Below are 24,081 nucleotides of genomic sequence, written 5' to 3' on the forward strand. Positions count from 1 at the left end.
CTGCGAGCAGCCATGCGGTCCTCGTGCCTTTTTTGTCGGTTCTGTTCACCTTCGCGGAGGTGGTTGAAGAAGCCTTGTACCACGGCACGTGTTGAGTCCAGGCGGACCCTCTTTGCAGCAGTTGGTCGGTCTTGGGATGGACACTCAACGGGTACATCCCTGCCACCGGTGCTTTCGTCTCCTACTGCCGAAGCCGGACTCTGCTGAACGCTGACGGGTGCAGGTTGCAGAGATGATAGGAAATGTAGGTAGTAAATGTTCAGTGCCAATGAAAAAGGCTCACTTGAGTAAAGCTGATATTGAAGAAAACTTATCTTTTTTTTCATGAATCTAGCTATGTCCATGATTTACAGCTTAAAAACCCTTATAAAAACCCTTATAGTGCTTCTTTAAAGGAGTATCGACAACCTAAATTTCATTCGTGTTAGCACTGTAGGTGAGGAGAAAAATAAATTAAAAAAACTAAATAAATTAGCACTGTGAGGATAAAACTAAGTGGGCTTACGGAACAGTTATTCAAATTTATCGACCAACTTCAAAAAAAAAAAAGAAGAGTAAACGAAAATTCCCGGATAATCACTATCAGAATCCCAGCATTTCTCTGACGTTTCTTTCGACTGCTTCAACTCCCGGAAGAAACATATATGACTAAATAAAACCAGTGATTGGGCGATAAAGAGTAATAAACTTACTCGCTTTGGGTCCGCGCAACTCCGGGCCCCAGCAAACACGGCGGGTTCACGGCGTGGCTTTTATCTAGCAGCTCACTGAGCTCCCTGGGCATAACAAATGACACCCACCTACGTTAGCAGGCGCGTCAGTTTTAAAGGAGTGATTCGAGTTAATGCTTAAATACGTGTCAACTCAGAGGAAAATCATGAGAGTGGACTCACTATTCAAACTCGCACGACCTACGGTCGTTACCAGAACGAGAATTGTGCTCCCGCACTCGCTTGTAACCCCGCTCTGGCGTTCGCCACTTATTTTCGATTTGACTTGGTGTCAGGTTGCCTCCGAAAACCTCGGTAATCTTCGCCGCCAGCATCTCCCACATTTGTTTCTTGGTCTTTAGTCGCCTCCCGGGGCTCTCTTTGAACTCCTTATAGAGTTGAATGAGGAGCAGAGTCTTCTGCTTCGGCCAAAGCTCATCTGTCTGAGCACTGTCTGAGCTGACAGCTGCTGCTTCCTGCTCGCGAGATTCGGCGCTGTCTGAGCCAACTGCACCTGCAGCTTCCTGCTCGCGAATTGCAAGCCGCAGTCGAACGCCACCTGCAAATGCGATGCTTAGCTCATAAGTGCGACAAGAATTATGATAGTCAAAGCAGGAGGCAAACGCATGAAAAGCAGTACGTACCATCAGTGGGCTTCTTCGATTATCAGTCCCGGACTCACCGCGGACTCGCCATGACGCCAGACCGACGCTCGTTTTTCTCCGCCAGGGCGCGAAGCTCCGCCCACCAGTCCGCTGCCTGCCGGAAGCGCGCTCGATTTTCTCCGTCCGGCTCACCGTGGACTGCCGGAGCTGCCGGCACCCGCACTACCCGCACGAGCCGGCAGCTAGCAGACGACGCTGCCAGAGACGATAGCAGACGATCGATTCACGCGCCAGCGCATTTGGCGCCTCTGCGCTCATTTACGCGCGCTTTCGCTCCTTTGTTTGCTCCTTTGTTTTGACGTGAATGGTTGCGCGACATGGCTGCTGAAATCGTTGTGCTGGACGGAGTGCAGACGCTCGCGTACCCGGAGCTTGGCCCGGACGGCATGCCCGTCTTTGAAGAAGGATTGCCGGTTTATGTCACTGATGGTACGTACTGCTTTTCATGCGTTTGCCTCCTGCTTGGACTATCATAATTCTTGTCGCACTTATGAGCTAAGCATCGCATTTGCAGGTGGCGTTCGACTGCGCCTTGCAATTCGCGAGCAGGAAGCTGCAGGTGCAGTTGGCTCAGACAGCGCCGAATCTCGCGAGCAGGAAGCAGCAGGTGTCAGCTCAGACAGTGCTCAGACAGATGAGCTTTGGCCGAAGCAGAAGACTCTGCTCCTCATTCAACTCTATAAGGAGTTCAAAGAGAGCCCCGGGAGGCGACTAAAGACCAAGAAACAAATGTGGGAGATGCTGGCGGCGAAGATTACCGAGGTTTTCGGAGGCAACCTGACACCAAGTCAAATCGAAAATAAGTGGCGAACGCCAGAGCGGGGTTACAAGCGAGTGCGGGAGCACAATTCTCGTTCTGGTAACGACCGTAGGTCGTGCGAGTTTGAAGAGTGAGTCCACTCTCATGATTTTCCTCTGAGTTGACACGTATTTAAGCATTAACTCGAATCACTCCTTTAAAACTGACGCGCCTGCTAACGTAGGTGGGTGTCATTTGTTATGCCCAGGGAGCTCAGTGAGCTGCTAGATAAAAGCCACGCCGTGAACCCGCCGTGTTTGCTGGGGCCCGGAGTTGCGCGGACCCAAAGCGAGTAAGTTTATTACTCTTTATCGCCCAATCACTGGTTTTATTTAGTCATATATGTTTCTTCCGGGAGTTGAAGCAGTCGAAAGAAACGTCAGAGAAATGCTGGGATTCTGATAGTGATTATCCGGGAATTTTCGTTTACTCTTCTTTTTTTTTTTGAAGTTGGTCGATAAATTTGAATAACTGTTCCGTAAGCCCACTTAGTTTTATCCTCACAGTGCTAATTTATTTAGTTTTTTTAATTTATTTTTCTCCTCACCTACAGTGCTAACACGAATGAAATTTAGGTTGTCGATACTCCTTTAAAGAAGCACTATAAGGGTTTTTATAAGGGTTTTTAAGCTGTAAATCATGGACATAGCTAGATTCATGAAAAAAAAGATAAGTTTTCTTCAATATCAGCTTTACTCAAGTGAGCCTTTTTCATTGGCACTGAACATTTACTACCTACATTTCCTATCATCTCTGCAACCTGCACCCGTCAGCGTTCAGCAGAGTCCGGCTTCGGCAGTAGGAGACGAAAGCACCGGTGGCAGGGATGTACCCGTTGAGTGTCCATCCCAAGACCGACCAACTGCTGCAAAGAGGGTCCGCCTGGACTCAACACGTGCCGTGGTACAAGGCTTCTTCAACCACCTCCGCGAAGGTGAACAGAACCGACAAAAAAGGCACGAGGACCGCATGGCTGCTCGCAGGCAGGCCCACGTTCAGCGTCTTGCTGCGCTCGAAAAATTTGCTGCAAGATTCGAGCGTCAGCCACCAGATGTTGAGCCTGAAAATGAGTAGGCTAATTGCTTACAGTTTGGGTTTGTTTTCTTACAATTACAGGGTGACAAATAAGGCAGCTTGACTGGTCCGTCTCCCTTATTAAGGCAATCCGTGATTTGTTCCTCAGTTATATACGTTGCGTATTCGTAGTTACTGTTTTGGTTTGTTGCTGTTCAATCATCTCACGCATAGAGTTCCATGCAGGAAGTACAAATTTTATTTCCATTTCTGTTTGCTGTCAGTTTACATTGCACTGTGACTTCAAACGGTATTATTTACATGTTCAATAAAAATATTGCACAATAGTTTTGGCTCAGTCTTGAGTGCATATCTGAAAATATTCACTGGGGCACTTCACATGCAAGTTCTGCACAAGAAGCCTCCGTTGGACTACCGCACAGATTTTGCGCTATGCTGTCCCTTAAAGCAACAGCAAAAGCAGGTGCTTCGTTTGTTTCAACGGAATCAGTGGATTCAACGTCGGCGTCAATGTCTGTGGCATCTGGCAAATTCTCCAGTGCATCAGCACGGCGCCTTGCCATATTGTGGAGCACACATGCTGCCAAGACAACATACGCAGCCTTCGATGTATCCCACACATCTATGTAGTTCAAGCGCTGAAATCGAGCTTTGACGAGGCCAAATGTACCTTCAATGACTACTCGTTGCCTAGTATGGGCACTGTTGAAAGTAGCCATCCATGGCTGCCAAGCTCCTGTCTGGCGATATGGAGGCAGAAGCCATGGCAGTAGTGGGTAAGCTGCGTCTCCTAGCAGGTAGCCGCCTGGAAATGATGCAGATTAATTGTTACCATGACCCTGAGCTATTGTATATACTATGCAAAAATAGCACACAAATTCTATGCTAAATATTTTGATCCTTGAAAGACCTTTCAGCCACTCTAACCACGAACTGAGTTTTGGTTTGCAGTTTTTGATGCTTTAAAATTATTTAATTGTACTTTGACAAATGGGTCGTGATATGGAGAGAAGAGAACGGTCACCAAACAATGTCAACTCGAAATGTTTGAAACAACACCCCGAAGATGCATTTGAAACAGGAACTGGGACAGAGAGTCAAAAGTGAAAAAAAAATGAACATAAAGCCCCTTCTCGCACTCTTACTTGTGTGTGGCTACCCCCCCCCCCCTTTTTTTTTCTTATTCTCTTCATACTGTTTCTACAAAGCGCCCTTAAGTTGCCAAGTTATAAAATGCTCCTTACCTTCGCATTTCAAAGCTGAGTCCTCGAACAGGAAGCTGTGCCGTAGGACTCGGGCGTCATGAGCACTCCCAGGGAAACCGATGAACACGTCCGTGAACATCATGTCCGCATTGCACACGCCTTGCAGTAATATTGAGTGAAATTTCTTCCTGTTGTAGTAGCTCTCTTCCGATTCGGTTGGCCTCGAAATGCGAACATGGCACCCGTCAATTGCGCCGATCACGTCTGGCAGGCCAGTTGGCTCCCCTTGGCGAGTTAGCAGAGCTCGAAATGCTCGCTTGTTTCTCGCCTGCTCTTCTCGATCCGGCCAGCAGATCTCCCGTGCACTTATGGACCACAGAAAGTCCAGTACTCGGCTTACAGCGACATGAGCCGTCGACTCACTGACATCAAACTTGTCAGCGATCTGATATAGCGCCCACTGCGTCCCGATGTAAGTAAGCGCTATAAGAACAGTCTTCTCGGCCGATATTTTTGGCCTCCCTCTCAGGCCCTCGGGATAGAAACACGAGCGCTGAAACTCCTCCACTGGAGTAGCTGCTGTAGAGCGAGAAAGGCGAAAAAGCTTGCTGAACTCAAAATCCAAGTAGCGCGGCACAACCTCTTCGACATATAATTGCACTCTGTGCCGGTTCTGCCGTTCCAGTTGTGCAAGTAGAAGGCACATTATAAATGTGTCGCCAAAATCCTCCTCGTCGGAATCTTCCGAGTCGGAACTATCGGACTCCAGCAAGTGGTCTGCTCCGAAAAGCGCGCCAAATTCCTCGACCGGCATTCTCGCGCCCCTCCTCGTTTTTTTCTGACTGCTGACTGCGCCGACTGCCCGCGGACGGCCGGCTGGCACCGCTCGCACGTGATCATGACGTAGCTTCCTGCTTGACAGGAAACCGCGAGCTGCCCGAGGACTATCAGAGCCCGGTAAATCGAAGAAGCCCAGTGACATAAACCGGCAATCCTTCTTCAAAGACGGGCATGCCGTCCGGGCCAAGCTCCGGGTACGCGAGCGTCTGCACTCCGTCCAGCACAACGATTTCAGCAGCCATGTCGCGCAACCATTCACGTCAAAACAAAGGAGCAAACAAAGGAGCGAAAGCGCGCGTAAATGAGCGCAGAGGCGCCAAATGCGCAGGCGCGTGAATCGATCGTCTGCTATCGTCTCTGGCAGCGTCGTCTGCTAGCTGCCGGCTCGTGCGGGTAGGGTGGCTAGAACTTTTTAGTGCGGGTGCCGGCAGCTCCGGCAGTCCACGGTGAGCCGGACGGAGAAAATCGAGCGCGCTTCCGGCAGGCAGCGGACTGGTGGGCGGAGCTTCGCGCCCTGGCGGAGAAAAACGAGCGTCGGTCTGGCGTCATGGCGAGTCCGCGGTGAGTCCGGGACTGATAATCGAAGAAGCCCAGTACGTACGGAACCTCGTCTGCTCATCTCTGTGTCGTCCCGTTGCGCTAGCGTCGCCAACTCTGCTCTTTGTTGTGATGTATGTTGTCACGCTCTAAGCCAAAGTTATACCATGAATGAGGGATAAAGTTAAGAAAGAATAGGTGGAAACCTTCATTAGGCAGCTGACTTTGCAGTGCACCATTTTACCGAATTATGTTCAGACCGAACCGGAGCGAGGCCACAATCTGGTGAGGTGCCGTCGGTGTTCTGCTGGTTCACATTAGCGCGTCCAAAAAGTATATGTTACTGCTTTTTCATCGAAGCGTATCAGGTACTGTTTCGTGCTGTTGCAAATTATGCCTGAATGGGCTGTTATTCGTGCGATGCTTGGCACAGTTCACTTCAAACTGTGCTTGTCACATGCGCTGCTGCATTCGTCTTTCTCGTCAGTCGTTTCTCTCGTGCTGTGTAGGTGAAACGTGGCTGTGCTATTGAGTTAGATTAAAAGCACGTATGGAAGGTAAATGACACACTAAAGCGATAAACGTCACCTGCCGTCGATGAGAAGAGACATCGTCCGCCACCAACCCGAAACTGAAATAGCGGCAGTTCGAGTTTCAGGATTTCGGCACCATTGCCTTTTCTTTGCAACACGAAAATTTGTTTTTAAGATGACCTAGACTCATCGTCATTCCACTACTTCCCCTAATTACGCTCGGAAGACAAGAACCAGATCAGAAAATAGTGTTTAATGCACGTACCCCTTTGCCGCGGCATGGTGAGACCTGCATGCCTGTTTTCGTCTGTTTCTCTGAAATTACAGGGTTCCCCAAACAATGCACACTATTCTCGCGTTGACTTTATACGAAAACAACGCGAAAAACTGAGAACCGAAGGGCGAAAGACGCGACTTTCTGCATAGAAGTGCACAGCACACATAGAACTTCCGGTGGCTTCACTTGCGCCATGGAGGAAGGCTCCTCCATGACTTGCGCCCACTTCGGAAAGTAATAATAATAATAATTGGTTTTTGGGGAAAGGAAATGGCGCAGTATCTGTCTCATATATCGTTGGACACCTGAACCGCGCCGTAAGGGAAGGGATAAAGGAGCGAGGGAAAGGAGAAAGGAAGAGAGGTGCCGTAGTGGAGGGCTCCGGAATAATTTCGACCACCTGGGGATCTTTAACGTGCACTGACATCGCACAGCACACGGGCGCCTTAGCGTTTTTCCTCCATAAAAACGCAGCCGCCGCGGTCGGGTTCGAACTTTCGGAAAGCGGGAATGCGGCATCCAGCAGCAGATCAGTGCAGGGTCCTAATAAAATTTTCTGGTCTTTATACAAAAATAAAACGCATTCCAGTACCAAAACAATTCAACAAAACGCGTTACAGTACTAAAAAAATTCAAAGTTGGCACATAAATATAAAAAATGATCGTGCAAACATGTTGTTTTTTGCTATGATTCTGCTAAATTTAGGCAGTTTTTAAAATACTGTACAGGCAACGACAGCTAATATGGTTACGCCAAGTAAACGGCCACCATACCGCGGTTTTGAGTTCGTCTCGATCGTTTTTTAATGTGCTCCGAAATGTTCCTCTGGTCACCTGTTGTTCAGTGTGTGCGCACGTGATTGTGTTTCTTATGTGCAAAGTGCCCGAAGTTTCAGCAGATGTTCGCTTCATTACTTTATGTGCGCACTGCGCGTGCGTGACATCATCCCCAAGTGCGGGAAGTTTTGATAGTGGCTCGGAAGTTCCGCGTCTCGATTGCACACACCCTGAGATAACGTCCGGTGATACCAGCTCAACACGACAACGAACCCAACCTGAGCTGAGAAGCTGTCAGTGCTGTGCTGCGTTTACTGATGTTATCCTAGGCCCGCATTCCGCGGACAAGGAAGTCTTCTTCGCTCGTCGCCCCATCTCAGTGGGAACCCACTTCGCTTCGTTTCTCGAGTTTGTACGCCAGTAAGCTGCGGCTCGCCAGTGGCCGCAAATGATGCCTGCGGCGGTGAAGAAGCGCGTTCGAGCGAAGGTGCAACTCCTTGACGAGTCGTCCAGCGGCGACGGCTTCGGTCAGTCCTTGCACGTCAGGATCAGCAAAACCACTGCCGACCAGCTACTGGCTGACCCCTCCGACGACGACGGCACCCTCGCCCTCGTATCTCCCGAAAACGTCGCTCTGAGGTCTCCGGGTCTTTTCGTCAACTACAAAATTGTCGGCGGAGCGCCGGCCGCCGAGGCTGAACCTTCGTCGGCCGGGGAGTCCGTCAGGCTGTTCGTGACGCGGGAGTTCCGGAGGCGGCATCCCAAATGGGCCCACCGCGAAGTCGACGTGCTGTGCGGTGTGCGCTGCCCGCGTCTCGCGAAGGTGTCCTTGCTGGCGAGGGGCGCCGAAGCCTACGAGAAGCTGAATGGCCCGCGTCTCTGGGAGGCCCTGGGGGGCGGGGAGCGGGACGAGCGCGGTGCTGCTGGCATCCTGTGCCGCATGGACGACAGCCTGGCCGCCTTCGAGGGCGACTCGGTGCTCGTGGTCGACTGCGAACCGACCCGCCAGGGGCTCATCGTGCCGGAGACACAGGTGCCGCCGCTCTCCGCTAGGGGCCGAAAACGAATGCTTCTAAAGAATGCGAACTTTAAGGAAGTCAGTGTGCTGTTACGGGCAGCATAAAGAATGTGGTCCTTTTTGCTCCAGAGTTCTTAACGAGCACGACGTTTACGTTGGGATGAAACGAGTCAGGTAATTCCAGTTCGAAGTCGCATAGATAGCACTGAACATTGAATTTTTATGAGGTTGACGGCTATCATGATGCTATCTGTCACTTCATCACTCTGTCACCTTCCAACCTAAGCTTTATGGGACCTTTGAAACTGTAGAAATTTTTCAAAGGAAAGATTGGCATGCCAGCAAATTGGGCAAACCTTAGGAACTGTAGACGTTACTTGGGTCAGCCTTTTTTTTTGCAGGCGGTACCACGTGAGCTATCATTTGTGTTGCAAGGCACCTTGAGACCAAAGGTTTTGCATGCATAAACAGTGCTATGGTGTCTAGAGTCTCACTAGTCAGTTGACAGCAGCTGTTCATGTCCACGAATGACTTGCACTGAAATAATAGTGGCCTGAAAATTGGAGCCCAAGAGTAAAGGCTGGTTCACATGCAGAGCAACTGAGCAAACTGAGTGGTGCGTCGCAGCAAAATATTTTCATTTTGTTGGAACCTCTCCGCTCGAGCTTTCGGCAGCTGCAACAACTCAAAACAAGTTTTAGTGCTGCGGCGGCAGTATTCGCTACCGTTTTCGCTTGCATGTGAAATGACTGGAAAGCGGCGCATTTCTCCAAATTGCTTGTTGCAACCTGCTTCGAAATGCATTGTGGAAGCTGCGTGCTGAATGCACATTGCATCATCTTCCCAGAGTTACTCTTGTCACCACATTGACGCAGAATCCTGGTTGGGCTTGGGGCACATCTTTCTTAAAGTTTACACATTCTCAAACTACTTTTCTAGAGGCTTTACTTACGAGACAACTTGTTTTTTTCACAGCATAGCTCTTCAAGGACAAAGAAGTAATGTTGGACAAGGGAAAAACTACAGGTTCACATTTCCACACAAACTTCCACAGATGGAAGAGGACGCTTCACCACATTAAGTTCTTAAATCCTGCAGCAAATTTGAATTTCTGTAGTACTCTGCTTCAGAAGGAGCAAATAAGAACTTCAGGATAAATTTCCAGCTGAATGCTAAAGTGCACACTAGTCAGAGACACAGGCGATATAGCGTCTCTAAATTTCCAGTTGTGATCCTTCAGAAATAATCCATTTAAATAAGAAAGATGGCAAAAACGACTGAAGCTCGAAGGAAAGCTATAAACATATTTAAAGCCATTTGAGTTTTCTGTGCTGCTTATACGTGGTTGAAGTTTTTTTTTTTTTGTTTGAGTGGTTCTTTCTTGTTATTTTTAATCAGCTACGAAGCCTTTTGTGTGACTCACATTTAGTTCAGTCTGCTTCACAGAACTGAAACGGTGCATGCATGCCATGCAGGTTGTGGTCATCCGATCATCGTTGGAGCATTCGCCAGGTGGAGAGTCTGTTGCATCGCGTGATGACGTTGCAAAGTTGGCTGGGACCATCTTGTACACCAGCAGAATCCTTCAGTCCTCTCACTGGAGCAAACATGACAGGTGGGCAGCCGTCCACCAGTTTGACGCAATACTACAGGCATCTTGAAGAAATTTCAGAATCTGAGAAAATCCTCCTGGTGTAGACAACCAAAGCTGTGTGAAGTGGACGTTGTGAGGCAACATTGCAAACGATATCGATAACTCGATTTTGAATACGGTGCCTGTAATTGGTTTGTTGAGCTGTGTTTAGGATTGCTAACGGTGAAAGCTTCTGATGGCTAACTCTGGATTAAAATATGACTGGTAGACTGGTTAATAGCTGTTCATTCTCTTGAGATAGCATATTGCTTTCTTGCGGCAGTTACCCTTAACATTTCAGTCAACAGCAGCATTCCCTTAAAGGAACACTGAGGAGAAATTTAAGTTGGCTTGTATCGATAGGATACCAGCTCCTGATCACAAAAACGCCGCTCTTACTGAAAACAAAGTTCTTGTAAGGTAGAAATAGCAAGAACCAAAATACAGGTATCGCCGCCACAGGCCAATCTCGCAAGTACAACTGTGGTAACGTTATAGGACAAGAGTCACCACCTTGGAGGAATTTCTCTTCCTACATGGCATCGCGAATCTCTGAGGCTGACAAAGGAAGGTTGCGCGGTTCAATATGGAAGTAAGTTTTAATTTAAAACCAATAGTGCACTTTTATCACACAAGGAAGACAGGCAAAAGGCAACCTGTATGTTGGAAGCAAAGAAAACTGATGCTTGGTGGTGCCACAGGCCGCCAGGAGAGTTTCGATTTGTTATGGTGCTTCGCGTCTATGAGCTTTGCGTGAAAAACTATGATGAAAAACTATGATGGCACGATGGTCGGTGATCGTACAAGGCAATTCGCAGTATAAAGAGCACTTGTGTCTTCGCACACTCGCCCGGCGAAACATTCCCGGCTGTGCCAGTCAACTTCAAACTACTTAACGGAAACCGTTTATTAGGGACGGGAGACAAGGTACAAGGCAGTTAAGAAAAATTTCTGATGGCTTCGCTTTGTTAGGCCAGAATATACGCAGCGAAAGTGCAGAGATTTCTGCATCGGTAGAGTGCATTCACTAGATGCGCCTTTATTGATAGTTATACCATGAGCTGTCGTGACGGAGTGGCAGCGTCTCTGCCTCAAACGCCAAAAGCCTAGCTCGATTCCGAGCCTCGGCACAGGATTTTTTTTTATTCAGTCGGTGGGCGGGGGGTTTAAGTGGCTCCCATAGATGCCGCCACTGAATACGTTGGTTAGCGGTTAAGCGCAGGCTCTGTTAAGGCGCGTTTATGCTCTGGCGTAATGCGTGCGCGCGTCCTGCACGGCGCCGTCACGCTGTCCAAAGCGAGACCCTCTATACATCAACTGCGCTTGACCGCCGACCCGTTCGGCGGCTTCGGCACACTGACTGCACTGCACTGGCGGAGTCTTGCAGCATGTCTCTATTTCGCGCCGAGTGCGCCAGCTGCCGCCAGCCCGGCCAGACTGATTCGGCTCCACGGCGAAGTGCGCGTTGTGACGTAATTCGATAGCTTCGGCAGTTGGGCGAAGCTGTTCTGTTCGAGCTCTCGGCTAATTTAATCCATTCACAGTACACATCTGAAGGTACATGCAAGTGGGTGAGAAAGCCCGATCTAGTGGACCCGTTGGATCTAGCGGAAGCTGTTGAAGCGTCGTGCGTCAGCTTCGGTTTCAAGCCTCCAACTTTAAACGCGACCGCCCTTGAGCACCCATTCGTTTTTGCTTTTTTTGTGGCAATAAAATAAATAAGTAACTAGGCCCTTGCAACCGTGGGAGACCTCGACACCGCCTGCTGCACCGTGCAACCGCGTTATTCAAGGAATCACAATCCGTTGACTACAAAGCCCCGGCCAGCCTCCGATGGGCGCAACGCGTCGACCTTGTCCCGGCCCCTCGCGACTCCCCACACTGGGGTTATGATATTTAGTTTGCAGCGGCTGCTCACGGCGGAAGGGGAAAATGACCCGCCGGCGCCTAACTTAACCGCGCTCCTTCAAAAGCATCGCACGCTCTGTGGGGCTGAGGTCGCTGAAATGCAGGCCAGAGTTTTTGCGAGAACTACGTCGTCGTGTTCGGGAACGGGATCCATCGTAACGCTGGCAAGACGCCGGTGCAAACGTAAACGAAGCAACAGTAGCGACCCCCGATAGATGCCTTTAACATGCTGTGGCGGTAGCCTTCATTTCGGCAGCTGCTATACCGCACCGCTAGGCACCAGAAATCACGGAGTCTGTGTTTACGTCACGTTTCACATCGCTCCGTCCTATGACGTCATAAGAGTTCTCCGTGACGTCATAACAGTTCTTGAGTTTGAATCGGAGTGGCTGGAAAAGCTTTTTAAACTTTCAATCCAAATTTCTTTGAAATAAATGCATCTTTCGCTCCCGGACAAGCGGCAACAATACCATGAAATTGCGAACTATCAGATTTTGCTAACAAAAAAAAAATCGATAGAGTTCTCCTCAGTGCCCCTTTAAAAGCTCCAACTCACACTGCAAGGCTTTTTCGGACTTTGAAGGAGATGTGAACAGTAAAAATGGATGGTGAAACAAATTGCACATCTAAGTTTTGAATTTCGAACAGTTGAAGTCTGGTCTACATACTGCTTGCAAACATAGTTATATAAAAGCTAAAGCTCCTTTTTAGCATACTTAACTATTAGCTTTCTTGTTTGCCAGTTTATCATAAAAGAAGTGCGTAAGCTAATATTTTGACATGTCCTCACGTACTAAGTGTAACTAAGGACGAAAAAAGGAGTCCAGGTCAAGACAGGTATGTGGCAAAAAAGGTGTGAGGTGAGAAGGTGCTGAGTGCTGCTATAACGGTGTGCAAGGGCCTAGTCTTGTTTTAAAAAGAATGTTTATGTTTGTTCCATGCAACAGGTGCATCTTTTTCTGATTTCAAACAGCTTTCAGTGCTCCTTAGAAAACTATAACATTGCTGTCAGAGGCCTTGCATAAGTTTCAGCAGTTAACCAGAAGACTTGGACGCTTTGGCCGCTATGCACTGTGACATTACCAAAACAAATGGCAAAGACCGGTTTGAAGAAATTTTGTAGTTTCTAATTTTTCACATCTGTCCTGATTGTAGACTGTTCAGTGAAGTGTGTAAATTTGGTGACCGTTCTGTAAAGATTTCATTCATGAATTGCTGGTGGCCGTGTCCTCTTCGGTTAGGTTTACAAACCACTGACAGCACATCCAAGGGGTCTACAGGTGCTTGTGAAGGTCCTTGAGCATTTCTGCATGAGGAGGCTGGCCCAGCTAGGGCTTGGTAACATTCAAAACAGAACAAAAGTTGACCACGATAGCTTCGGAAAGGCCTGGTTTTGATAGCACTGTATCAGTTGCACCGGCAAGGTATTTGACACAAGCGCACTATGGAAATAGTTAAAAGGACACAAAGGACAAAATTCTTGTTTTCTCGCGCTATAACTTATGGAAATCCTGCACAGTCTGAGTCACCTTGAGCAGCAAAACCACAGTGCTGGCATTTTGGTTCGAAGATGCGGCTTTCTGTCATTGTGGTGTCGTCATTGCGCAGAGCAGCATTTCAAGCATTGTGGGCTCAAGATGTGCCACAGAACTCCGGTCTGCCATTGAAGGGCTCAAAAGAACAGTTGAAGTCTGGCTGTATATGAAGTTGGCCTGTTGGAATGTTAATGACAGACGCTACTTTCACCAAAAACAGAACGTTTGTGAGCTCGAAAGGCTTCATTAAAGAGCAAAATACAGGCATCGCCTCCATTGGCCAGTTTTGCAAGTAAACTGCTATGCATCAGCACAGTCTTTCGGATGTGGATTCCAGATGTCAGGCTGCTGTGCCGTTCACTCCTAAGTGGTGATCGCAGAGTCCTTTACAGTGCATACATCACGAGTTTGAATCGACTAGTGGATGGTGCAATTTTCTCGGCAGTGAATGCTGGCCATCTCTTGCTGGCCATCAAATGCTGCCATACCCACATAGAACCATGGAATTGACTTTTATTAAAAATAAAAATTGGGAGTTGTCTTGATTGTCCATTTGAGTTCTCCTTCTTGATGAAAATTTACGAACATCTTGATCGCATCCAACGTCTGTCCGGCCAACTATTGCAAACAAAAATGGCATTGTCCTGGACAAGAATGCTTTAACTGAGTCATTGTGCCACATTTGATAGCTTAGCACTATCTGGTACTTAACTAAGAAGCTTCGCTGCATTTTACCAAGCGGTCACTCCTGTTTTTTCTATTAGAGTTGTATGTTTCATTCCTCCCTGGCCCAAATATCTCGCGCTGCAAATCTCAGCTGTGCAGGCCTTCGGTGCAGTGCTGTACCAGAGCTGGGTTCCAGTACCACTGCATATTAATTGTGCTAATACCGCACCATGGTATAACTCAATGCTAGCGTTTAGTGCCCCCCATGGACTTTGGCCACTGTTTTGACGAGCTGTTGGGTGGAGAAATTCTGAGTGTTTCTCTGACGTTTCTGTTCACTGATTTTATTAACTCTCGCCTCGAGGCCCCTACAGCACTGATTCAAAGCGTTTTGCTTTTTAAACAGTGGACAAACGCTGAGAGACCATTTCTGTACGTGTGCCCCCACTGTGCAGCTTGGCGGTGGCAGCGGCCAGTGCGATTTCGCGGAGGCAGCCCCCAGACCTTCTGCGGGTGCACATCCTTCCGCAGCTGCCAGAGCACAACATCCCGTCGATGGCTGATCCACTCAGTTGCGTCTTCCTCACCAACTCAGCCATGACTGCCATGCGTCTCGACGAGGGATCATGGGCTAAGGCATGGCTGCATGATCCTGGCACCGTAGGAGCTGAACAACGTCTGATGTGAGGAACTAAAATCAGTGCTGGCATGGAGCTTAGGAGTTCTGCGCCTAGAGTTTGTTAAAACCATCAGTTATGAAGCTCTGTAAAAATTAAATAATCTTTTCACCTTCTTTGGAGAGGTCTTTTAGGTGCTAGCAGGCATATGTGCCGTTTTTGAACTGAAGGATCAGCTATTTTCATTGTGGCATTAAACTTTACGAGCAGTTTGGCACAGTTGTTTTGGCTGCCTGCAATGGGCACTGTAGAGTGTGGAGCTCTAGATTTTGGGCTTACCTCCTTGGCAGTTTTTGTAGCGTGAGCTACACTGGCCGAGGTTGAGCAGTTTCGCGTGGCTCCTGGAGAGCCATGCTGTGCATGCACGAGGAGCAGTGACGTCACACGGCTCACAGCTGGCGCGCCGGAGCTGGTCTGCGCATTCCAGAGGAGTGACTTCATAGCCGTGGCAGACGCACTGGCGCCGGCGCGTGCCCAGCTGTGCGCCTCTGTTGCGCATTAGCCAAGTCTGACGCTGCGTCGCAGCTGCTTGATAGCGCATCTCATTTTGTGTGCATGCACAGATGTATCAGTGGGGGTATACATGTAGCGGGGCGTTTGCCAGTGTGGTATAGCCACGGAGAAGGAGAGCGAAATTGCTGCTCTATGGCAATTGATGCTCAGCGGTTCAGCGTAGCTCACGCTACGTATATCCTGGCATAGCCGAGCTAAGCCACTGCTAATTTTTTTGTTTTATGAGGAGTTTGCAAAAAGCTATAATTTCGCACGGCTCCATATCTTTCACAAATTGTAAGATTGATGTCTTAAAGGTAAAGGGCTTCACCTGCTTTCTGGTCTCTGAACATTATGTCCAAGGATCTCACAGTTAGCTTTAGCTTTGCTCATTTATATCAGGCACTCAATATTTTTCTCCCACTAATCTGTCAATGATTGTTCCCTGTTTGTCCAATACTTACAGTTAATCTCACTGGAATGAAATAATGAAGTATAGTACTTAAAGGAAAACTGCATTGCGTAAATGGAGAGAAATTCGAGGCACACCCCTGGGTCCCTGGACGACCCCACTGCACTCAAGTGTTTATGTTCCTGAGTTCAATAACACTGGCAGTGGACCGTTGGCGATGGTATGCACGGCCAGGTCCTCCCAGCGCAGCAGCGTCTCCCAGTCCTCCCAGGTCTGGAGGTCCTCTGCGCCATGTGGGGGAGGGTCCGCCGAGCAGAGGGAGAGGATGTGGAGGGAAGAGGTGAAGGGTTCTTGGCAGTGTGTAAGCTCCAGTTAGAACATGCAAATGTGAGGCTTAGTATAAGCTTGCATATCTTTGCCACTGACTTAGTATTGTGTAAAGAAAGGTAAGATCCCTTTGGTAACTTTCTCCCCCTTGGGTATGTTCGCTAATAGAACCTGAGCCTGGTTAACATCCTCAATTCCTCTTCTGTCTCCCGGCTCTCTCTTTCTCCCTGTGGAGTAGCTTTCTGTAGATGCTGCAAGCACACAGAATGTGCAGTTTTGCTTTTCAAATTTTTTATAAATGTTCAGAAGATTGTGATGTGAAATTACAAACAGGGCATGCGGAGAGGTTGCCAGAAGTTGTCACTGTGACTAATGCATCAGTCTCATACTTTCCTTTTTATTGTGCCCGGTTAGTAAAGCAGAAGCCTGTACACTTCAGTGTATCCCTTGATTTGCTAAACCAAGCTCTGCTCTGATGAACCACAGCAGCAGAATGAGTGCAGCTGCACGTGGCAAGCGTCGGTTGTCATTTCCACGTTTCTTTCAAGTACTCGTCTTGTCTGAGCCTTCCTCAAGTCTGTACAATAGCAGTTCGGTTACACTTGCTGCTGGGTTAGTTGGTTCAACCTGACTATTAGACTTTAAAAGCACATGTAGCATGGTGACAACACGAAAGAAGATACGAGAATTTTTGAACATTGTCACTGTCACGCTGCATGTGTTTTGTTTTTGGGGTGTGGTGCAACCTATATTTTTATGGCGCTATGTCTAATTGGGCTCTAAAGCGAGACAAGATGGCGAGATGGCTTCATGTAGAAACACCTTCAAAGGCAAACTGTTTGTGATAGCTGACAAGCAGAGGCGTCACAAAAAAAGTAATTGAGTAAAACTTGCTGCTGGGCAATTTGGTGCATATTTCAAACAATATGGCTTCGTGTTTCGACGTAACATTGTGCTCGCCTTGTGCTGAGCAACCTTAGTATCGGGGGACATCACAGAAGCCGTTGCTGCTGCCACTTGCCCGAGCAGTAGCAGACCTCTGGTTACAGTTTTTCGCTTCCTGTTGTAGCCGGCAGGTGGTGGTGTACAGCCTGGACAAGCTGCAGATTCTGGAGAGCGAGATGGCGAGTGGCGGTGCAGTGGCGGAGGATGTGGTCTACATGGGCCCCCACCTGTGGTTCCACCTGCACAACCGGGACCGACCTATCCTGCTTGTCCGACCGACGGCACGGCTCCGCCTGGTACTGACTTGGCAATTTTTCCTTTTCCAAAAATGCTTTCCTGTGCTCCTTGTGATGCCAAGAACGTTCACAAGTAAGCGCATGTTTCCAGTGTGATTTAATTGCTTAGCATTAACTTGAAGGTCCCATTGGAGCTGAGGATGGGAGACAATGTGGTAAGGGTCGTTGTCATGGCAGTGGCTGTGGCGGTATCAATATGAGCCAGTTTGACTTGGTTGGCTGACATAACGTCTTGATGGCTGTTGATGTCCAGCATGACTGTCCTGATCTGGTGACTCTGCACTCGAAACAGTTTGTTGTGGTCCAATATTAAGGGTCAGCGGATGGGAACATGCCAGGCAGATGCATAGCTGCATGAGCCCAGGTCCTGACCGAGGAACACAGACCGTGTATCTGTGGTCAGCCAGGACTACAGGGCAGGGGTTGTGAAATCTGGAATGGTGGAAACTTCATTCACATACACTGATGATGAAAGCCGAGAAAATGCCAGGGAGGTGCACTCGGGTGGCATGAACTGGCGCAGCAGCTGAATAGACCAGGTCGGGCCCGAGATGTTCGGACGGATGTTCGGACTCTTTGTGCAGAATGCCTGCATGACCAGGTAGGTACTGACCAGTTCTGAGCCCATCATTGGATTGCGTGGTTATACAGCATTTCGAAGTGAACAATGCTAAATACCGGTGGCATAAATGCGTCTGACCGCTTGTTTTTGTTGATGCTAGATGGACAGACAGTCGGGCAGGCCGGCGGGCGGGAGTATGATAGCAAATTTCAACTCCCAAAAACATCTGTTGACACTCCTTGAATTGATGTCAACTTTTCTTGAAAAAGTGTTTTCAGTACGTGAGCATATAGGGGATTTCTTCTTCTTCTTCTTCTTCTTCTTCTTCTTATTATTATTATTATTATAATTATTGTTATTATTAATACTGCCATCAGACAAATGCCTCAGCTTGAATTGACATTTCTTGCAGTCCAAGTGTTTCTTTTTGTCACCACTCAAGAAGTCAGTTGGCTTTTGCTTTAACAGTTCTGACCAGCTTGTCTTGCATTTGGCTCTTATTTGCACAAAACAGGGGCTTGGACTTGGCTTCGCCCAGGCACCACAATCTGAACCATTTCATCTTTGCTTCAGATGTGCTTCTCTAATCTTTCTCTCTCTGCCTTTCAGGAGGCCCCATCTGGCCCAAAGAGTGCGGCCCCACCCGAGGCCCAAGAGTTCTCCCTGGCTATTGTCCGCAGTCCAGCATACAGCAGCACCATTGAGTGCGTGGATCTGCTCAGAGCCCACTTCTCACGACCTAGGTGAGACAGCTCTGCTGCATAGGACGGTCACTGTTGTTTCTCGTGAGCATATGCATTTTGGCATAAGTTTTTGTACAGTGAAAAATCGTTAATTTGAACTTCATTAATTTGAATCTCTGAATAATTTGACCTGTATGACTTGGTCAGTTTATGCTCTGTTGGAGTCTGTACAAACCACAGCCTGTTGATTTGAATGTGAATGGGTTGCACCACTACACCTTGGTGGCCTGGGCACGCGGTGAACAAAACAATGCTTTTGTGAGGCTGCGCTGCCTCAAAATTGCCAGGTGAGGTGTTAGGCCGGGTAAACGGGGGATGGGGGCACTGTATCTTCATGTTAGCAGCAGCATGGCAGTGGTAGCTAACTGCGTGACCTCAGAGATTTGTACCTGGCTTGGTTTTAAGTGTTGGTCTTGAAGGCTTCAGTAGCCTGCTGTGCTAGCTATTGCTTTTAAATGATCAATCACGCAAACAGCGACAAGTTACAGTGAATCAGAAACATTGCAGCGTCTCTGAAGCTGCGGTAGTGCAGGAAACACGATGTTTGTGAAATGAATAGATTGAAGCTTTCGTTGAAGTTTGCTGCACGCCTTTGCCTCGGCTTTCCAGTGCGTTTTCCGTTGCATTCCATGCAATTGGATGCAGCCATAGCGGTCAACCTACACGGTGTGCCATGGTGTAGTGATTTAGAAATGTCTTCTGTCTGTGGTAATTATGGTGTCCTAATGCTTGAAGAGAATATTGAAACCATGCATGAAGTCGATGCCGGTGTGTTATGGGAACAGGATATTGCCAAAAAGCATGCTCATTGGTTTGGTAGTTTTGGCAGGAAAATTGGGTAATGCATATGTGGCTGTCCTGGCCACTTTCTCTTTTGTACCTAAACAGTTGTGCCACTTCCGTTACTCCCAAGTGTGAATTTGTGAGGCGATGAGGTTGCACTGTCAGTTTTGGTCGAAAATAGCAGCCGTGTGACCATGCTGTCAGGTGGCAGCATGCCTCTGGTGCGACCCTCTACTGCACAAATTTGGACACATGGAGCGCTTCCCACTTCTTCAGTTGTGAGGATGAAGTTTTCTGCCAAGCTTGGGCTTTAGAACAGAAGTTGTTGGCCATTGCCTTCTGAGAAAGGAAGCACACGGTGATGAAACACTTTAGAACGAAAACTCATAGGTGATCCTTGGTGGATTGCTTGAATGCGTCAGAATTTTCTGTTGCTCCTGATCCTGTTGTAGTTCGGCCTAAGCGTATGACTCGGCAGCAGTAATGGGTTAATGTACATATATGTGCGGAATCGGTCATTCTCTGCTTTACATTCATGGATCCCTGCGAGTCCTCTTGCCACTCCTGGCGCTGTGGTGCAGCGGTTGAGCGGTGTACCACTGCCCTGCGATGGCAGGAGCTGCCACCAGTGGGGCTTGTGCAGCCCAGGCTGCTCTTCCTGAGCAACCTGTTGCAAACAAACATGAATTAAGGTGGCACATACCACGGTAGTCAGTTTGCTCACAGTCTGATGGGCAGGTTGCCAGAGTGGCTCCGGCTGCTCTGACTGCGAGGCTTCAAACGGTCAGCGACACCAGACAGTTTTGTAGTGATAGCTACATTACGATAGCATTTCGAGCCTTGAGCGTAGCGTCGCCGCCGCACTGTCACTTGGTTGGTCACGTGGTGCAGAGCAGCTGCCAGCAGCGCGGTGCCGTGGCCGATCACGTGGTTTGTCCCTTGGTTGGTCACGTGACCAGCCATGCGGTGCGCAGCAGCTGCTGCTGCCGGCGGCGCGGCGGCGAAACCGAGCTGGCACAGCTTTGCGCATGCGCCGTGTCAAGTGGGACGAAGATGAAGAAGGAATGCCCAGCGAAACAAAGCGTCGAAAGACTGACTTTGCAATTCAACTGAGCAAGTTCCACTCGGCCAGCTGTAGCCATCACATCATTCCAGGTTTAACCAGTGCTAAACCACTGCCAATTTTTTTTCCGACATGAGGATACTAATGCTCTCTCTTTAAATGTAATCTGAATTGTGACAAAGAGATGGTTTGGACTTTTCAATGAACACTATGTTTTTGAAGGGAGTATGATATCACAGCATTTGAGGAGGGCCAGCCATAATGCTGAGTGAGATGCAAAAATGTGTCATAAATGAAAAGGCTGATTTGTGACACAAAGCACACACTTAAAGGGAAGCTGAAGCACTGTTCGAAAAAAGTGAGTTCTCTGCAGCATTTTATAGTTTTTAGTCCCCTGAAAAAAAATATACCATTTAAACAGAGTGGAAACACGCAAAAAGCTGTTTTTTTAGAAGAAAACTCGCCCCATCACCTCAGGGTGCCGAGCGAACGCCGCTGTTGCCCGCGATTGGCTGGGACCGTCGTGACGTCATCCACGGGGATCTCCGGCCAGTACCTGCAGCATTGCTGTGTAGCGCATTGCTTCAGCTGGCTTAAGAACTAAGTTTTAAAATTATGGATAATTCAAGCAGTGTTGAACAGTGTGGACTCTCACCATACATGTTCGAGCCATCAGCAGCTTCAGAACACGGCAGAACCGACAATGCCACAGAGTGCGCTGGCACCGAAAGTCAAGTCACGACATTTTCACGTGTTGGAAATCTCAATTTGTTTTGGTTTATGGGGGTCTGACGTTCCAGAGCGACTCGGGCTATCAGAGAAGCTGTAGTGGAGGGCTCCGGAAATTTCGACCACCTGAGGTTCTTTAATGTGTGCTGACATCGCACAGTACACGGGCCTCTAGAATTTCACCTTCATCGAAATTTGACCGCAACGGCCATGATCGTACCTGCGTCTTTCGGGTCAGTAGACGAGCGCCATGACCACTGAGCCAGCGCGGTGCTCGACTGATAACGTATGTTTTGCGTAGGTGCATGCGCGTGCATATCTTTTGGGCAGGTGCATGTGCAAATAACAATAAAACTGCGTCTAAATGTTGTTGTCTACCGCTTCTGCATAAAATCCTGGCCACCAACTTCTTGTAACGCCTCTAAACATGATCGAATTCAGATCACTGGCATGTTTACATGAGTCACGCGAGGGAAAGCATTTGTCTGTTCACTTGTTTATAGTGACATACCTAATTACACCCGTTGCTCTCTTAGAGCAACAAAAGAATGCCAGAACTGTATGAGTTAGAGTGGGTTCACTGCTGCACTGCAGTGCGAAGAGACGAGACGACGGAGGAAGCTCTCGTGTGCGCTATTCCTTCTGTCGCACGTTCGGGCTATGGTTAAACCACGAAACTTCTGCACTTACCCCCGTACGTTTTTTTTTTCCGCATGCCGAACACGCTATTGAACGCTAATTATGGCTGCATTTCAGGGCTTGCAGGGCTGCTTATCAAAACTAGTGTGCTGCGAGATATAGCTGCTGCTGTTGTGTATCGAGGCAACCAGCACAATTACTTTTGGCAGGTATATTCGTACCGTGGCTCAACGACTTTGCCGTTCTGACTCAAGGACAAATTTGCATGAATTCTGATGCCATTGTCGATTGTCAGCCATGACCAAGCGTTCATGAATGCTAATGTTTGCGTTGCTGAAGTATACTAGGCTTATATAATCGCTTTTTTCTTCAGTGCAGCTGCGTTTGCTGCGCACTGGTGAAAGATTAAGGGGATGGCTTCTGCTGACAGGAGGTGCAAGAAATCAGGAAAAAGCAAAAAGGCGCACGGTGCGTAACGAGCTCAAAAGAGTTCAAGGCTGTGTGCCTCAGTAAAGCAGTGCTGGAAGTGGCCTTAGCTCAGCATGGATGTGAACCAGCTGGAAAAGGCAAAGAGTTTACATACAGGTAAGGAAGTAATATTACGAAAAGAGAAATATTGATGCACATATTTTGTGCTGGCAGTTTCGGTATGCTGCGTACCACCAGATTGTCTGGTTGATGTGGAAGAGGCTGGGGGAGAACAACCGACGGATTCTACCAAGCTGTGCGCTGAGCGCTGTTCGAAAGAAGTACCATGCCAAAACTGGCTTATATACACAAGCATTACAGAGAACACCCGAACCAGAGAAAGCAATCGGCACTGGCAGAAGGTTACGTTGATCTGTGGTTCACCAAAGCGCAGGCCACTGCAGAGCAAGCACAGCCGGACTGCCGGCCAACACTCCGTGAATAGCGTCACTTCCGCCAGTTCTCCTTTTTTGCCGTCCCCCACCAGGCGCTTCCGGAAGCGATGAGGGCGTGTCGGCGGCAGGTTATTAAGAAGCGATTGCAGCTCTTTTTGCAGACAGAACCGCGAAAAAATTTACACACATGATTTTCAAGGTCCCTTCTTCCCAACCACAAGCATTTCATGCAATTTGAAAACCGTTTCAGCTTCCCTTTAGCATTGGGTAGTCCCGCTCCGTTGGGGACCCAAAGTCTGTCGAACAGACGTCGCCTCCATCACTGTCACTTTACCTGCAGCATGTTTTGGCTAGCACACAGTCGCATTTACCAAAATCATTTCGGTATAACATGTGCACAGTCTGCATGCCTGTTATGCTTTTGACAGTGCAGCAGCACTCCATGCCGTCACTGTACCCGGCGCCGTGGCTCAGTGGTTAGGGCACTCGGCTACTGGGCCGGAGTTCCCGAGTTCAAACCCGACCGCGGCGGCTGCGTTTCGATGTATGTGAAACGCAAAGGTGCCCATGTGCTGTGCGATGTCAATGCACGTTAAATACCTCCAGGTGGTCGAAGTTATTCTGGAGCCCTCCGCTATGCCCTCCACTAGGGCACCTCTTTCTTCTTTCACTCCCTTCTTTATCCCTTCCCTTATGGGTGTGTTCCCTTCTATTGTCCACCGGGATGCGAGACAGTTACTGTGCCTTTTCTGTTTCTCAAAAACCACTAATTATCATCACAGTATTTAACTCACAAATAAGGTGAGATTGTTTGACAGGCATCAAGTTCAAATAATACCTATTAAGACAGCAAGCAACTTGGGGCTTTGTGTGTGTGGTGTGCATAATGTTGTTAACCTTGCATTGCAGCCGACTACATGGCTGTTTTGTTCATTACTTTCTGACTTCTATGCATGCAGTTTTCAATATACAAATTTCGGTTAAATTTATTTTTTTGTGCCATTTTGTTTTTTGATGCAGATCTTGCGCCAGGGGAAATTTCACTTTCGTCACACCTTTACATTTTCTTTCGTGTAATGATCATTGTGCACTGCCTAGTGGTTTTGCGTTGTCATAATTCCATGAGGCCACCTGTATGTATTTGGTACCCTATATATATTCTTTCTTTGACGAGTGTCCAGATCACAGATGAGGCCATTTTATAGAACAGGTGAACATAGCAGCTGACATAAATTACAGTAGCCGATGGGTAATTCGGACCCCAATAATTCAGACTTGTAGGATATTTTGGACTTCGGTGAGGCACCGTCAGTCATCCCAGAGAAGTGCGTGCATATTCGCGACAAATATTTCGGACTTAAAAAGTCCGAAAGTTCGATTTTTCGGACTAATTTCAGTCGCCTGTGGGCCAA

At 48.3% G+C, this 24,081-nt stretch overlaps 1 protein-coding gene across 1 annotated transcript in view; it reads left to right on the forward strand.

The window, feature by feature from the left end:
- The first annotated feature begins 7,335 nt into the window (after positions 1 to 7,335).
- Positions 7,336 to 24,081, forward strand: part of LOC144132570 (peroxisomal ATPase PEX6-like) — a 75,310-nt gene continuing 58,564 nt past the window's right edge. Inside the window, exons 1-5 of the mRNA XM_077665062.1 lie at positions 7,336 to 8,411; positions 9,872 to 10,011; positions 14,594 to 14,821; positions 17,116 to 17,287; positions 18,459 to 18,592. Coding sequence (XP_077521188.1) covers positions 7,827 to 8,411; positions 9,872 to 10,011; positions 14,594 to 14,821; positions 17,116 to 17,287; positions 18,459 to 18,592 — 1,259 coding nt within the window. The 5' untranslated portion in view covers positions 7,336 to 7,826. The remainder of the gene's footprint in view (positions 8,412 to 9,871; positions 10,012 to 14,593; positions 14,822 to 17,115; positions 17,288 to 18,458; positions 18,593 to 24,081) is intronic.

Source organism: Amblyomma americanum, chromosome 5, assembly GCF_052857255.1.
Source record: "Amblyomma americanum isolate KBUSLIRL-KWMA chromosome 5, ASM5285725v1, whole genome shotgun sequence".
Lineage (NCBI taxonomy): Eukaryota > Metazoa > Arthropoda > Arachnida > Ixodida > Ixodidae > Amblyomma > Amblyomma americanum.